The sequence below is a fragment of the Mobula hypostoma genome, chromosome 4, assembly GCF_963921235.1.
Source record: "Mobula hypostoma chromosome 4, sMobHyp1.1, whole genome shotgun sequence".
In the NCBI taxonomy this organism is placed as follows: domain Eukaryota; kingdom Metazoa; phylum Chordata; class Chondrichthyes; order Myliobatiformes; family Myliobatidae; genus Mobula; species Mobula hypostoma.
The window spans coordinates 26,425,524-26,441,571 of NC_086100.1; the positions used below are offsets into that span (position 1 = coordinate 26,425,524).

At 43.6% G+C, this 16,048-nt stretch overlaps 1 protein-coding gene across 1 annotated transcript; it reads right to left on the bottom strand.

The window, feature by feature from the left end:
* Positions 1-1,445: 1,445 nt before the first annotated feature.
* On the bottom strand, positions 1,446-15,834 carry rnf7 (ring finger protein 7). Its single transcript, XM_063044825.1, has 3 exons — positions 15,634-15,834; positions 8,852-8,899; positions 1,446-2,730 (listed from the first exon to the last, which is right to left on the bottom strand). Exons 1-3 carry the CDS (start codon positions 15,797-15,799, stop codon positions 2,612-2,614), a joined length of 333 nt encoding a protein of 110 aa, XP_062900895.1. The 5' UTR covers positions 15,800-15,834; the 3' UTR covers positions 1,446-2,611.
* Between the last annotated feature and the right edge of the window lie 214 nt (positions 15,835-16,048).

The following is a 16,048-nucleotide window of genomic DNA, read 5'->3' on the forward strand; positions in this document are numbered from 1 at the left end:
CACCCAGTGTAGAAAGTTAGAGGCTTTCCCAACAAGGGACTGCATGAATTCTAGTTCAGCAAATCCTCAAAAAGTGGGGAAACCCAGTCCAGGTGGACTTGGATCAGGGGAGCACATTTCACAGGGAAAGTGATGAAGGAATTGACTATTAGGGAATTGACAACAGTTCCATGTATCCTACCACCCTCAGAGTTCAGGAATGTTAGGATAAGCCGAACAATCAAGAATGCCTTAGCCAAAGCTATAGCTGAGATGGGAAGGACATGGGTTGATGTATTACCAGGAATCCTGATAAGATTGTAAGCCATCCCAAACTGGGGGCCACGAGTTTCTAAATAGGCCATTATAAATTCACTGTTTTAATGATGTATTATTAAAATACATAATTAAAAAATATAGTATATGTAATTTAATTGGAACTCGGAATGAAATGAATGGGAAAACATGCTAGAGGATACAAATAAGGCAAAAAAACAGCTTAGCCTGTGGCACATAAATTGTTATCTGGGCTCTTGCTTGACAAGCGCAAATCATTGTTCACACCCTTCAAATCAAATGCACTTCAAGAGTTTTTCAACAACTTTGTGAGGAAAACAAAGAAGATTTTGAACGGCTACCAAAGCATACAGAGGTCTGATGGTTATCAAAAGGTAATTTGTGATAGTGTTGTAGCATTTCTAAGTGATATGCTGATTGGAGAACAAATTGTCGCTGCAAAGCGTCTGACATATTTTACCTGGCAGATATATTTGAAGACCTTAATTTATTAAATAAAGTCACAAGGAAAAAACTGTAATCTCATATCATGCAGAGGCTATTGCTGCTTTCCTTGGAAAACTCAAATTTTTGAGCAGCAATATTGTATGTCGTGAGTTTATTGTAATTTCCTTCACTGGTCACTTTTAAAATAGAATTGCAAGATGATGATCTGATTGTATATCTTGATTATTTGTAACAACTACAAAGTTTTGGAATGTCGGTTCAGAGACCTGCTGGAGATGCATATTCCAGATTGTGTGGTGGAGCCATTTGGGGGAATGTGAATGATACTGACACCACATTGCAAGAATGTCTTATTGAGCTGCAAGCTCAAGCAAAACTCAAAAACAGCAAGCAAAATTTCTGGATAACCAGTGATAGTCAAAATAACTTTCCACAGCTCTGGGAGAAAGCAAAGTTGTTTTTAATTGGATTTCCCACTTCTTATCTGGTTGAATATGGTTTTAGTCAAACTCTTCAGCTTCTATCAAAAGCTCGTAACCGTCTCGATGTTGTGAAATGAGGTGATCTTCAGTTATCTTTAGCCTAGTAGCAACCAGGTATTCAAGAACTTAATAGTTTGCATCAGTCACAAAGATCTCACTAACTACCCAAGGTAACAATATTAAGCCCTTTTTCATTGCTGGTTGGAAAAATATTATATACGTTATGAATAAAATATCCTGTTCAGAGATTTGAAATAGTTTTATTTTTCATGTGCACCAGTAACATTATATTTAACATGTAATACGAGTAACTTGTTTAAACATAAATATTAACTATTATTAGAATAATTGTACAATTGACCAAAAAAACTTAGCAACTAATGGAGACTATGGAGGGTGAGGGCCACAGAGGTAAATGAAAGTCATAAGTGGTCCTAAAGCAGAAAGAGGTTGAGAACCTATGTTATCTATGATTAAATTTTTTGATCCAGGAATAAAATTTTACCTGAAATTCAATTTCTTGTAACCATTTTCTATCTCTCTCCACTGTCCTGGTCTTTTCTTTCCAGAACTTTTCCCCCTGGCCTGATTCTGGCTGAGATGCTTTCCAGATTTCTACATTAGAATCTGGAGATCTGAATATTTTTTTTTATTGTTCATTTATGGGATCTGGTCGTCACCAGCTAAGCCAGCATTTATTGCTTATCCTTAGTTCCCCTTGAGAAGGTGGTGATGAGTTGCCTTCTTGAACCGCTGCAGTCCCTGAGGTGTAGGTACACCCACACGGCTCTTAGGGAGGGAATGGGGATAGATGCACAAGGGCGATCAAATAAAATTTGTAATCTTGACATGATCTTTTCCTCGAGAGTAAGGCCAGGATAGTGCAATATTATCAAGGGACAGATTGGGAACCCAGCATATTTCATAAACAAGAGATTCTGCAGTTCCTGGAAAGCCAGATCAATACATAGGAAATGGTGGAGGAACTCAGTAGGTCAGGCAGCATCTATGGAAAGAAATAAACAGTTGACATTTCAAGCTGAGACGTACGTTTTATGATGGTTCAGTTGAAAAACATAAAAGTCAGATATTTCCAATCTCAAAAAATCAAATGTTACATTTTGGAGGAGAGACTAATATCAATACAAATTTAGCAACCTGAATGACATAAGAAACAAAACAGTGGAACACATTTCATACTCTTCCAACTTTTTAATAAATATATACAAGTCATATCCAATGACTTCTGATTCATTCAATACAGGCAGATCATCTTTGTGTAAAAATGCCAAGGGGGAAGGAGGGGCCACTCTTAAAAATGTTTGCTTTGCAATAGGAAACTCAACTCAGCCATGTCACACACATCAACCTGGCACCCATAAAGATCGTGGTAAATGAGAACAGCACTATTTTCCTATTCGCTGCACCACCCAGTCCTGCTGGCAAAGAGGGCAGCGATTGTTCTGTTTCACCCACAGCGACATGCAGCAGTTATGGAAGGAGTGGTTACATTCTCCCCAAACCACTGTAAAATAAAAGAGAACATTTCACTCGTTAATGCCAAAAACAAAATTCCTTTCCAAACACAAATATATCTGTAGACTATATCCTGTGAGTTAGAACACAAAATAATTGCTGAATATTTTTTGTAGGGTACACACTGAGTGATAATAAATAACAAGAGAAAATCTGTCAATACACTGGTATAGCTATACTGGACTGGGTGTTATGTAATGAACTGGAGGTGATTAGAGAGCTTACGGTAAAAGAATCCTTAGAAACCAGTGATCACAATATGATTGAGTTCAACTTGAAATTTGATAGGGAGAAAGTAAAGTCTGACGTAGCAGTATTTCAGTGGAGTTGGCCAAAGTAAATTGTAAGGAGCTCCTGGCAGGGCTGTCAGCACAGCAGCAATGGCGTGTGTTTCTGGGAAAAACGAGGAAGGTGCAGGACATGTGTATTCCAAAAATGAAGAAATACTCAAATGGCAAAATAGTGCAACCATGGCTGACAAGCGAAGTCAAAGCTAAGGTAAAAACAAAAGAGAGGGCATACAACAAAGCAAAAATTAGTGGGAAGATAGAGGATTGGGAAGTTTTTAAAAACCTACAAGAAGCATTAGAAGGGAAAAGATGAAGTATGAAAGCAAGCTAGCAAATAATATCTAAATGGATAGTAAAAGCTTTTTCAGGTATGTAAAAAAATAAAACAGACATGAGAGTGAATATAGGACTGCTAAAAAAATGAGGCTGCAGAGATAATAATGGGGGAGAAGGAGATGGCAGATGAACTAAATGAGTATTTTGCATCAGTCTTCACTGTGGAAGACACTCGCAGCATGCCTGATGTTGTAGTGTGTGAAGGAAGAGAAGTGGGTGCAGTTACTATTACAAGGGAGAAGTTGCTCAAAAAGCTGAAAGGCTAAAGGTACACAAGTCACCCAGAGCAGATGAACTGCCCCCTAGGGTTCTGAAAGAGGTAGTGTTAGAGGTTGTGGTGGCATTAGAAATGATCTTTCAAAAATCAATGGACTGTGGCATGGTCAGAGGAATGAGGAAGGCAGCAGAAAGGAAATTATAGACCAGTTAGCCTGATCTCAGTGGCTGGGAAGACATTAGAGTCAATTGTTAAGGACGAGGTGGAGTACTTGGTGACACAAGACAAGATAGGACGAAGTCAGCATGGTTTCCTTAAGGGAAAATCCTGCCTGATGAACCTGTTAGAATTCTTTGAGAAGATTACAAGTCAGAGAGATAAAGGGGATGCAGTGGATGTTGTATATTTGGACTTTCAGATGGCCTTTGATAAAGTGCCACATGAGGCTGCTTACAAAGTTAAGAGCCCATGGTATTACATGAAAGTTACTGAGATGGTCAGAGCATTGACTGATTGGAAGAAGGCAGCGAGTGGGAATAAAAGGATCCTTGTCTGGTTGGCTGCCAGTGACTAGTGGTGTTCCACAGGGGTCGGTGTTGGGGCCACTTCTTTTTATGCGGTATATAAATGATTTAGATGATGAAATAGATGGCTTTATTGCCAAGTTTGCAGATGATGCGAAGATTGGTGGAGGGGCAGGTAGTGTTGAGGAAACAGGTAGGATGCAAAGGGACTTAGACAGATTAGGAGAATGGGTAAGAAAGTCGCAAATGAAATACAATGTTGGAAAATGCATGGTCATTCACTTTGGTAGTAGAAATAAATGTACGGACTATTTTTTAAATGAGGAAAAAATCCAAAAATCTGAGATGCAAAGGTACTTGGGAGTCTTTGTGCAGAACACCCTGAAGGTTAACTTGCAGGTTGAGTCGGTGGTGAGGAAAGCAAATGCAATGTTAGCATTCATCTTAAGAGGTTTAGGATACAAGAGCAGGGATGTGATGCTGACTCACCTTGAGTACTGTGTACAGTTTTGGGCTCCTCATCTTAGAAAAGATGTGCTGGCACTGGAGAGGGTCCAGAGGACGTTCACAAGGATGATTCCAGGAATGAAAGGGTTATCATACGAGGAACGTTTGATGGTTCTGGGTCTGCACTCACTGGAATTCAGAAGTATGAGGGGGATCTCATTGAAACCTTTCGAATGTTGAAAGGCCTAGACAGAGTAGAAGTGGAAAGGATAGAGGGGCGTCCATTCAAAACAGAGATGTGGAGAGATTTCTTTAGCCACAGGGTGGTGAATTTGTGGAATTTTTTGCCATGTACAGCTGTGGAGGCCAGGTCGTTGGGTGTATTTAAGGCAGAAATTGATAGGTTCTTGATCAGACATGGCACCAAAGGTTACAGGGAGAAGGTCGGAAAATGGGGTCGTGGAGGAGAAAAATAAAGGATCAGCCATGATTGGTGGAGCAAACTCGATGGGCCAAATGGCCTAATTCTGCTCCCACGTCTTATGGTCAAATATAACAGGAACATATGGATCCATGGATCCCAAGGGTTCCTAACCTGAGGTCTACAGACCCCTCCGTTAATGGTAAGGCTCCATGGTATAAAAAAGGTTACGGACCCCTGACGCATCATCATATCTCATGGTTCTTTTAGTTTAGTTTAATTTTCACATGATTAGCTTGCATTAGTTTTGCCTATTTTAATTTTTCTTCAGATGTTATCACATGCTGGTTGTAATGGTTATTATAAAACTACTCTTGTGCTCAACACACAGAAGGGTTCTGGGTGGCACTGAGAAGTTCGCTCCAATGAATAAAATCCAACACTACTAAAAAAAACAATCAACTAGACGCGTGAGAGTTGGTGTTGGTGCGAGATACACTCAGCATCATCCGAGATGCTGAGCGTTTCACAGGGAAGAATTTTAGTGAGGAGGTCTAAGGCACTCCTTTCCCCTGTTAGCCTGCAGGCCACCCTTGGGTAAGGTGTAACACCTGCTGAGACTCCAGATCAGGGTCACGTCTAGCCATGAGAGCAGCTGGTGGATAGTCGTATGAGCAGCTGGTGCATATCACCAGTTCTGGTTATGGGACCATTGACGCCTGGAAGACAATCTCTGGAGAGTATTGATAATGGCTGGGGTCACGTGTCTTGTAAAGACACTGCCCAGAAAAATATAGTGGCAAACCACTTATGTACAGCAATTTGCCAAGAGCAATCATGGCCAAGGACCATGATCACCTACGTCATACAACAGGGCACAATGATAATGATAATGATGATGGTCATACCTATGAGACAGGCTGAAAGTAGCTGGATGACCACCAGGAAAGGAAAAGAGAGTAGACAAGTTGTGCAAGATTCCCCTCGGCCATTCCTCTCAGAACTATTACAAAGTTTGAATACTGTTGGGGTGGGACTGTCCATTCAGAAGCAGTAGTAGCGTGTCTGTGGTTCTGAGGCTCAGCAGGGAAGGGTGCAGGTAGAAAGGAGTACAGTGATCAGGGATTTGACAGTTAGGGGTGCAGTACAGACAGCACATTCTGGGGACTTCAGAATGATATGTCGCATTGCTGGTGCCAGGGTTCAAGATGTCACAGAGTGGCGGCAGAACACTCTCAAGGGAAGGGTGAAGAACCAGAAGTCACTGTGCACATTGGCACAAACAAGGTAGGTAGATGAAGGCAACAAGTCCTGCTGTGAATACAGGGAGCAGGACCTTGGGGTAGTAATCTCTTGATAACCTCCAGTACCACATGCTACTGAGGGGAAGAAAATAGGAGAATGTGGCTAATTAATGTGTGGCTGAGAAACTGGTATAAGGGATTCAGATATTTGGACCATTGCTATCTCTTTTAGGTACGAGGTGACCTGTACAAGAGGGGCAGGTTACACCTGAACTGAAGGGGGACCAATATCCTGGCAGGCAAATTCGCTAGTGCTACAAGCGTGGGCTTAAAAAAGACTGGGGGTGGGGTGGGGTGGAGGGACCAGTAGGATCCCAAGCTTCAGGAAGGCAAATGAGAGGCTGGGAAGTGATGCCAAAGTTAGTGACAGCAAAATAAATGGTCATGGCAGGCAGGAGAAAGGACAAGAGCAAGGAGACTACTGGATTAAATTGTATTTACTTCAGTGCAAGAGATCTGCCAGGGAAGGTGGACAGTTACCTGACACTGGGGTAAGGGAGGGACAGGACTGGCAGGCAGCTTAATGGTCAGGGGTACAGCTGCTTCAGCTGGGATAGAGACGGAGAGTGGGGTCACTTTTTTGATTCAAGGGAATGTCACATCAATTGTCAGAGATGAAATCACTGAAGTGTGGTGATGAGAAGTAAGGGTGCAGGCAGCTGGGATCAAGTGAATCCCTGGAGGAGTACAAGGGATGCAGAAGTATAGTCAAAAAGGAAATCAGGAGGGGAAAAGGGGGCATGGGACAGCTTTAGCAGAGAAGATGACAGAAAATCCAAAGAGATTTTTTAAGTATATTAAGGGGAAGTGAGTAAACAGAGAATACAACACCTCAAAGACCAAAGAGGACACCTTTGTGTAGAGTCACAGGAGGTGGACAAGGTCCTTAATGAATATTTCCCCTCTGTTTTTATACCGTGGAGAAACACATGAAAACTTTAGAACTAGGAAAAGTAAAAGGAAAGGTCTTGGGAATAGTCTGCATTACCATAGAAAAGGTGCTGGAAGTGAAATATTTCCAGGACCTGACCAGGTTTATCCAAGAACACTGTAGGAGGCTAGAGAAGAAATTGCAGGAGCCCTTGATGAGATATTTGAATCTTTGTTAGCATGGGTGAAGTTCCCATAGATTGCAGGGTTGTGAATGTTGTGCCCCATTTAAGAACAGCGGCAAAACCTGTTAAGTATAGACCAGTAAGTCTAAAATCTATGATAGGTAAATCACTGGAGAGGATTCTGAAAGAGAAGTTATATGTACATCTGCAGAGATAGGTAGACAGGTTGGTAGTCAGCATGGCTTTGTGCATGGGAGATCATGTCTAACAAACATGATGAGTTTTTTGATGATGTGACCAACAAGGTACTATACAGGTAGCTTATACGGACCTGTAGGGTCTTTAACGAGGTTCCGCACGGTCGGGTGCTCCGGATTAGATTGCATGGAATCCAGGGAAAGATGGCCAATTGGGTACATGAATGAGCAACATACACAAAATGCTGGAGGAACTCTGCAAGTCAGGCAGCATCTATGGAGGGGAATAAACAGCCAACGTTTCAGGCTGAGACCCTTCAAGGAGACAGTAATGGTAGAAGGTTGTTTTCCCAGACTGGAAGCCCTTGGCCAGTGGATGGTGTTGGGCACACTGTTGTTTGTCATTTATATCAGCGATTTGGATAAAAATGTGCAAGGCATGGTAAATTTGTAGCTGACACTAAAATTGCTGGTATAGTGGACAATAAAAAATTACAATGGGATCTTGGTCAGTTGAGTAGGTGGCCGAGAAATGATAAAAAATGTAGAGTTTAATTTGGATAAGTAAGAGATCTGCCATTTGGGAAAGTCAAATCCAGGTAGGACTTTAACAGTGAACTGCAGGGCTCCAGGAGGAGCTGTGTAGAATAGAGGGACCTTTTGAATACAAGTATATGGTTCCCTGAAAATGGAGTCACAGACAGGCAGGGTGGTAAAGAAGGCTTTTGGCGTGTTAGCTTTTATAAGTCAAGGCAAAGAGTATAAAAGTTGGGAGGTCACAGTGAGGTTTACAGGAAGTGTAGGTGAGCCTGCACTTGGGAGTGTTGTGTTCAGTTTTGCTCATCCTGTACTGTACAATGAAACTGAGAAGAGTGCAGAAAGGATTTACAAGGATGCTACTGGAACTTGAGGAACTGAGCAAAAGGAGAGATTGACTTACTTTATTCTTTAGAGCATAGGATACTGAGAAGTGATCTTATAGAGGTGTCTGAAATAATGAAGGACAATGATAGGGTGAATGCACTCAGGCTTTTTCCCAAGAACTAGAGGACATAGAGAAGGTGAGAGGGGAAAGATTTTAAAGGAACTTGAGGGACATCTATTTACACACATGGGTGGTATGTATGTGGAATAAGCTACCAGAGGAAGTGATTGAGGAAGGATTCAATAACAACTTTAAAATACAGCTGGACAGGGACATGGTTTGGAAATGTTTAGAAGGCTCTGGGCCATCTTTGGTCAGCATAGACCAGTTGGGCCAAAAGGCCTTTTCTAAGGTCTATGACGCTACACTACAGGAAATCAATGTAAGAACTTACCAACACAATCCTCTTGTTTGTTTTCAGCTTGACACCGAAGACAAGCATCTAAACAAAGAAACAAATAATTTAACAGCACAGTGGAAATTAGGGATCTGAAAATAAATTCATTTTTGTAGACAGTGACTACTGCTCAGTAAAGTTCAGTAACCTGGATACCTTTCTTTGATGTAAGAAATGTGAACCTTGGATCTGGTGGGGATGTTCTTTGATTTTCCAACCCTGGATTTTCCTCAGAGGGATTGGATGGAAACCTCTGATGACATTGTGAACATGTCTTCAACGTGGTCACACCAAACCTCATTCTAAATATGGACTGGTGGTGTGTGGGCACAGGAAAATTCAGTTTCAATGGAGCAGTATCTGCATTGGGACTAATGTAACAAGCTTTTTGGCAGTTTAGTGACACTGGTTTTGAAATGAGGTGAGCTGAGGTATTATTTTTAACCTGTTTTCTAGCTAACCCCTTTGGACATTTTGTCACTGATAGCCCTACGCTCACCTCTTCTGAAAGTAAATTTATAACACATCAGCTCTGTTTTTTTACACTGAAAAACAATTTCTCTGTTTGTGGTGAATTATCCCCGCTTGTCTTTTCCAGCTGGTGTTATATTTCATAGATCATCCACTGGAATCTTTCTCCTTGGACAACTGTTCCACCATCGAGGACATCTTCAAGAGCTGATGCCTTAATAGGGTGACATCCATTACTAAGGACCCTCACTAACTAGGACATGCTCTCTTTAAGTTACCACAATGGAGAGAATATCTCAACATGGCACCAGTCCATTTCCACCAATTATTCTCCTCCCCTCCTTGGTGCCAGCAAGTGTGTCTATGGTCTTCTTTCTTAACCCCCTGGTTAAAGCATTTTACCACTGGTGGCCTTTTGGTTACTCAACCGACTCCATCCCTTTGTGGGTTGGCACTACTACCTTATAGAACAGTACAGTACAGGTGTTTTGGCCCATGGTGTTGTGCCGACCTTTTAACCTACCCTAAGATCAATCCAATCATTCCTTCCCAGACAACCCTCCATTTCCCCACCATCCATGTGCACCTGTCACATACCTGGCCCTCACACACCTAGAAAACAAGGACACTTATGTCAGAAAGCTTTTCTGGTTTTCAGTTTGGCATTCAACAATACTGTCCCACAGACGACAGTGAACAAACTCCTACTCCTCGGTCTAAATACACCACTGTGCAACTGGGTGTTAGACTTTCTAACCAACAGACCTCAGATAGTTAGGATGCCAACTGTTCCTCCCTCCCTATCATCCTCAACACAGGTGCCCCTTTCAGGGCTGTGTGCTGAGCCAACTGCTGTACATTCTGCTCCCAACTACATGGCCAAACACCTGATTAATCACAGTGTTAATTCACTGATGACAGGACAGTGGTGGGGCTTATCACCAATGGTGATGAGAAAGTCTACAGAGAGGATGTGGAAGAGCTCGCTGCCTGATGCCAGGCAAATAACCTCTTCCTTAATGTCAGTATTGACTTCAAGGGAACTCACACCACATCACTCTTTACATTGACAGCACAGCAATGGAGGCTGTGCACATCAATATTCACGGTCTTCTACGGACGTGCAGTGGAGAATATCCTAATACACTGCATCACTGCATGGTGGAGAAACTGTACTGCAGCAGACAGGAAGACTCCACAACAGGGTAGTAAAAACTGCCCAACACATCGCTGGCACCAGCCTACCCACTATGAAGGACACATATACAGAAAGGTGCTAGAAAAGGCAGCAATATTATGAAGGACCCCACCCACTGTTTGTCCCACTCCCATCAGGGAGGAGACGATGTAGCATCCAAGCCAGGCCCATCAAAGTAACTACAGTTACTTTCCCCAAGCAGTAAGGCTGATCAACAGGCCCACCCACTAACCCACCCCCCCACCACTTTATCATTTCATGTCAATCACCTTATGTACAGGCACTTTATGTACGTACAGTCAACCTACATAGTTGTATGTATAAAGCTATCTTATGTATTTATGGCATTTTTATAAAAACTGTGTTCTTTATGTTTTTGTGTTTTTATGCTGCATTGGATCTGGAGTTAACCGAAATAATCCAAATATTTTGTTCTCCTTTACACTTGTATCCTGGAAATGACATTGAACCCTCTTGAATCTGGAATGTTCCAGTGGTAACTTTATTCGGTACACCTGCTCACTAATGGAAATATCTAATCAGCCAATCATATGCAGCAACTTAATGTATAAAAGCATGCAGACATGGTCACGAGGTTCAGCTGTTGATCAGACCAAACATCAGAACGGGGACAAAATGACTTTGACCGTGAAATGATTGTTAGTGCCCGATGGGTTGGCTTGAACATCTCAGCAACTGCTGATGTCCTGGGATTTTCAAGCACAACAGTATCTCAAGTTTACCGAGATTGGTGAAAAAAACAAAAAAAAATCCACAAAGTGGCAGTCCTGTGGGCAAAAATGCCTTGTTAATGAGAGAGGTCAGAGGAGAATGGCCAGACTGGTTCAATCTGACAGGAATGCGTCAGTAATTCCAATAACCACGCGTGACAACATGGTGCGTAGAAGAGTATCCCTGAACATACAATAGGTCGAACGCTGAAGTGAGTGGGCTACAACCGTAGAAGATGACAAATATACAGAAATACACACAGTGGCTGTTATATTAGGTACAGGAATTACCCAATAAAATGGTCACTGGGTATATTTGTCTCTGCTACCACACATCCATCACTCTCTATGGAAAAAACCTTCTCCTGATATTCCCCTATAGTTTCACATTATAACCGTGCCCTAGTGACTGGGTTTTAATCCTCACCTCAGCATCTGTCTATGCAGAGTTTGCATGTTCTCCCCGTGACAGCATAGGGTTTCCTTGCAGATCGGAAAGTTAACTGGCCAGTGAAAATTGCCCCTCATGTGTGGGTGGGTGGTAGAATCCAGGAGTCCATGGAAATGGTGGGGGAGAATTAAAACGGGACTGGTGTAAATGGGTGTGATGCTCAGTGCAGATCTGGTGAGGCAAAGGGCCTGTTTCCATGTTGAATCACGCTATTCTATAATGCTGCTTTTCCAATATCTAAGTTAGCTGCTTCTAGCGTTTATTAAGTCATTATCCTTGTTCCCCATCCCACTACAAAGGCCAAACAAGAGAAAACTTGCAGACACTGGAAATCCAAGTAACACACAAAATGCTGGAGGACCTTCCACTACAAAGGACGCCTCTCTAACCATGTGCCTCCCTCACTCAGCCTGAAACATAGAGATCACAGGTGCTGGAATCTGGAGAAACACTAAATCACTGGAGCAACTCAGTAGGCCAGGGTGCATCTGTTGAGGGAAATAAACAGTCGATTCCACCTAACCCTGCTGAGTTTCTCCTTCAGTTTGTGTTTTTTTTAAACTGTGGAAATTAATTACCTGTTAGCTATTTTTAAAAAAGCCATGACTGATTAAAGCCCAACCATTTGAACTCAGAGCACCCTTAATGTAATATCATTATATTACAGAATCAGATTCAGGTTTATTATCACTGTCTTATACCGTGTGAAATTTGCTGCGTTGTGGCATCAGTACAATGGAAAAACATAAAATTATTATAAATTACACAATAAATAAATAGAGAAAAAAAGGAATAATGAGATAGCGTTCGGAAACCTGAAGGTGGAGGGGAAGAAACTGTTTCTGAATCGTTAAATGTGGATCTCAAGGCTCCTGTAGCTCCTCCCCAGTGGGGGTATGCCCTGGATGGTGATGGTCCTTAGGGATGGATGCTAATTTCTTGAGGCACTACCTTTCGTAGATGTCCACACTGGAGGGTTATGCCTGTGATGGAGGTGGCTGAGTCTAACCCCGTCTGCAGTCTGTGCATTGGAGCCTCCACTCCAGACAGAACATTCTCCATCGTACATTAACAGAAATTTGCAACTGTCTTTGGTGACATTACAAATCTCCTCAAACTCTGAAAGAAATAGAGCCATTAGCGTGCCTTCATCATGACTGCATCAATGTGTTGGGCGCAGGACAGATCCTCTGAGATGTCGACTCCCAGGAACTTGGAGCTTCTCACCCTTCTCCACCAGTGACCCCTCAACGAGCAGGTTCTCCCGGCTTCCCCTTCCAGCAGTCCACAATCAATCCCTTGGTCTTGCTGACGCTGGGCGACATCTTGGCGTTGTTGCAACACTACTCAACCAGCTGATCTGTCTCACTCCTGTACACCTCCTCGTTGCCATCAGAGATTTTACCAACAACGGCGTGTCACCTGTGAATTTATAGAGGACATCTGAGCTGTGATTAACCACACAGTCTTCAGTATAGGGAGAGTAGAGCAGTGGGTTAAGCACACGTCTCTGTTGATTGTCAGTGAAGAGGAGATGTTATGACTGATCGGCACCGACCCTGATGAGGAAGTCAAGGATCCAGTTGCAGAGGGAGGCACAGAGGCCCCAGTTTTTAAAGCTTGGTGAATCATCCCTAGGAGAAAATGGTATTGAACACTGAGCTGTTATGTATGTCTGCTGTTGCTTAGTGCTCCAAAGACAAGAGATTGTGTCTGCTACAGAGCTGTTGTGGTGGGAGGTGAAATGCAGCAGGTCTGGGTCCTTGCTTAGGCAGGAGTTAATTCTAGCCATAATCAACTTCGCAAAGCACTTTGTCATGGTAAATCTGAGTGCTAACAGTCACCGAGGCAGCTCACCCTGCTGTTCTTGGGCACCAGCACGACCGCTGCCCTTCTCAAGTAGGTGGGAGGGAGGGCTAAAGCACATTGGTGAGCACAGGTTTTTAGCACCTGGCCAGGTACACTGTAAGGACCATGTGCCTTGTGAGGGTTCATCCTCTTTTGACAGAGGTTTTGATATCAGCCCGCAAAACAGATATCAAAAGGTGGCTAGATGCTGTGGGGGATTCACCCAGATGTGTCATTCTCCATTTGAAAGTGTGAATAAAAGGTGGTGAACTCACTGTCATTTATGCCTTATAGGAAGTAATAGCATGTACACCCTGCCACGGCTGTTGTGTATCTGACTGTCGTTCTCATTTCACACAGACTTGCCTTTTTGCTCTCAAGATGGGCTTTTTGTAGGATTCTGGAGCCCAATCTTGGCAAGAGGACTGGCAAAGGGATTCACATGGACACGTTAAGCCAGGAGTTCCCAATCTTTTTTTTAATGCCATGGACTCATACCATGAACCGAGGGGTTGGTGGACCCCAGGTTATGAACCCTTGACCTAGGCCAGAGGAGCACAAGCCTAAGCACCTCAAAGCAGAGGTCAGAACTGGTGTTAGTGAGGAAAACTGCACAGCTTTCTGCCTAGATAGCCAAATGCTGTCATCAATGGTGCAGCAGTTATAACTGATTCTATATTTATTTATTTACATGTTGTACTGAGGGTATTGAGAGCAAGACCAACATTTCTTTAAGATTCCACCAGTGAGCAATGATTCCTCCTCTGGCAGTGAGTTCCAGATAGCTACCACTAACTTCCCCTTCAAATCCCATTTAAAACGCCCTCCTCTCACCTTAATCCTATGTCTTCCTGTTCTTGATGCCCCTACCAGCGGGAAAAGATTCCATCTACCTTATCACACACAAAATGGTGGAGGAACTCAGCAGGTCAGGCAGCATCTATGGAGGAGAATAAACAGTCGGCATTTCAGGCCGAGACCCTTCATCTGGACTGATGAGTTACTCTGGATTGCCAGCATCTGTAGGAATCTCTTATACTTATACCCACTCTAGGCCTCTTATAACTTCATAGACCTCACATGGGCCATTCATAACTCTTTCTGCCTATCTCTTCTGGTAAAGGCCGTGTGACATGGAAAACTAATTGATGAAGGGTTTTGGCATGAAACATTGACTATTCACTCTTTTCCATAGATGCTGCCTGGCCTGCTGCATTCCTCCAGCAATTTGTGTGTATTACTAAGCCAACTGATTCTCTTTCTACAGGTGCTGCCTGAGCTGCTGAGTGCTTCCAGTGATTTCTAATTTAATTTCAGATCCTAGCACCTGCTATTCATGAAGCACATCCATTATTCAGGACTGACATGACAAATCTACAGCTCACTCAATTTCCACCCGAATGGAACGCTCCAAACGTCAACTTTAACCATTTCCTTGACGTGAGCACAAATAACTGCATTCCACAACCAACTATCCCATTTAGTTGTCATTCTGAGTGACAAAACGTCAAAAAGGAGAATATCCCGGTGCATTACACGAGGTGCCTTGTTCGCTCTCTCATGGCCGGATCAGATCCAAGGACCAGGATCCAGTGTGAATCCCGAAATGAATGTTAACGTCTTCACTATGACTCAGACGTGTTTGTGAAGCATTGCGTATGTAAACTAGACTTTTCTAAAATTACTTAGAGAAAGTACACCTCAAAAATCTTTCTCCCACGTCTGCAAACCATCCAAGAATGTTCTGTGAGGGCCACAGAAATCATCTTTGTGCTGTGGGGGTGATTCTGTGCAGAAATTTTAACAAGGGTCTCTGATTTCCGACATCACTCTCAAACCTTTTCACAGAACCACATCTTCTCCCCCATCCCAACTACTCACATATCCAGTCTTGTACTCCCCTCATCCACCTACCCGCCTAACTCACCCCAACCCCGGCTCTTTGCCCGCTCCGCCACGCTGTTAACGTGCACTTTAGTCCGTCCCGCACCAACACACAAACCCCTAACCTCCGCCGCTCTTCGCTACTCGAGCCCCCAGGCTGCAAAAGGCCCCGGCGGAGTCGGCGGCGGCTCCTTACCCATCACCTGCACCCTGCAGATGGCGCAGGTATCGCACTCCACGTCCCAACTCCACATGGCCACGGCGTTCCACTTCTTAAGCGTGAACATCTTGTCTCCGGACTTGCCCCCCGATCCGACCACATTGTGGACAGAAGCAAGATCCTCTACCTCCTCGTCCGCCATTAGCGCACTAGAGAGCGGCTGTATGTGGCCGCCAGGGGGCGCAGCGACGCTGCGATTCCGATCTGCGGCCACTAGGGGGCATAATGACGCGGAATACCGGGCTGCGGCCGTCAAAGGGCACAGTGACGAAGTAGAGGGTTCATGCTACTAGGGAGCGAGCGCAGCGACGCTGAAACACCACACCGTGACCAGCAGGGGGCGCGGCGACGCTGAAATACCATACTGTGACCAGCAGGGGGCGCGGCGATG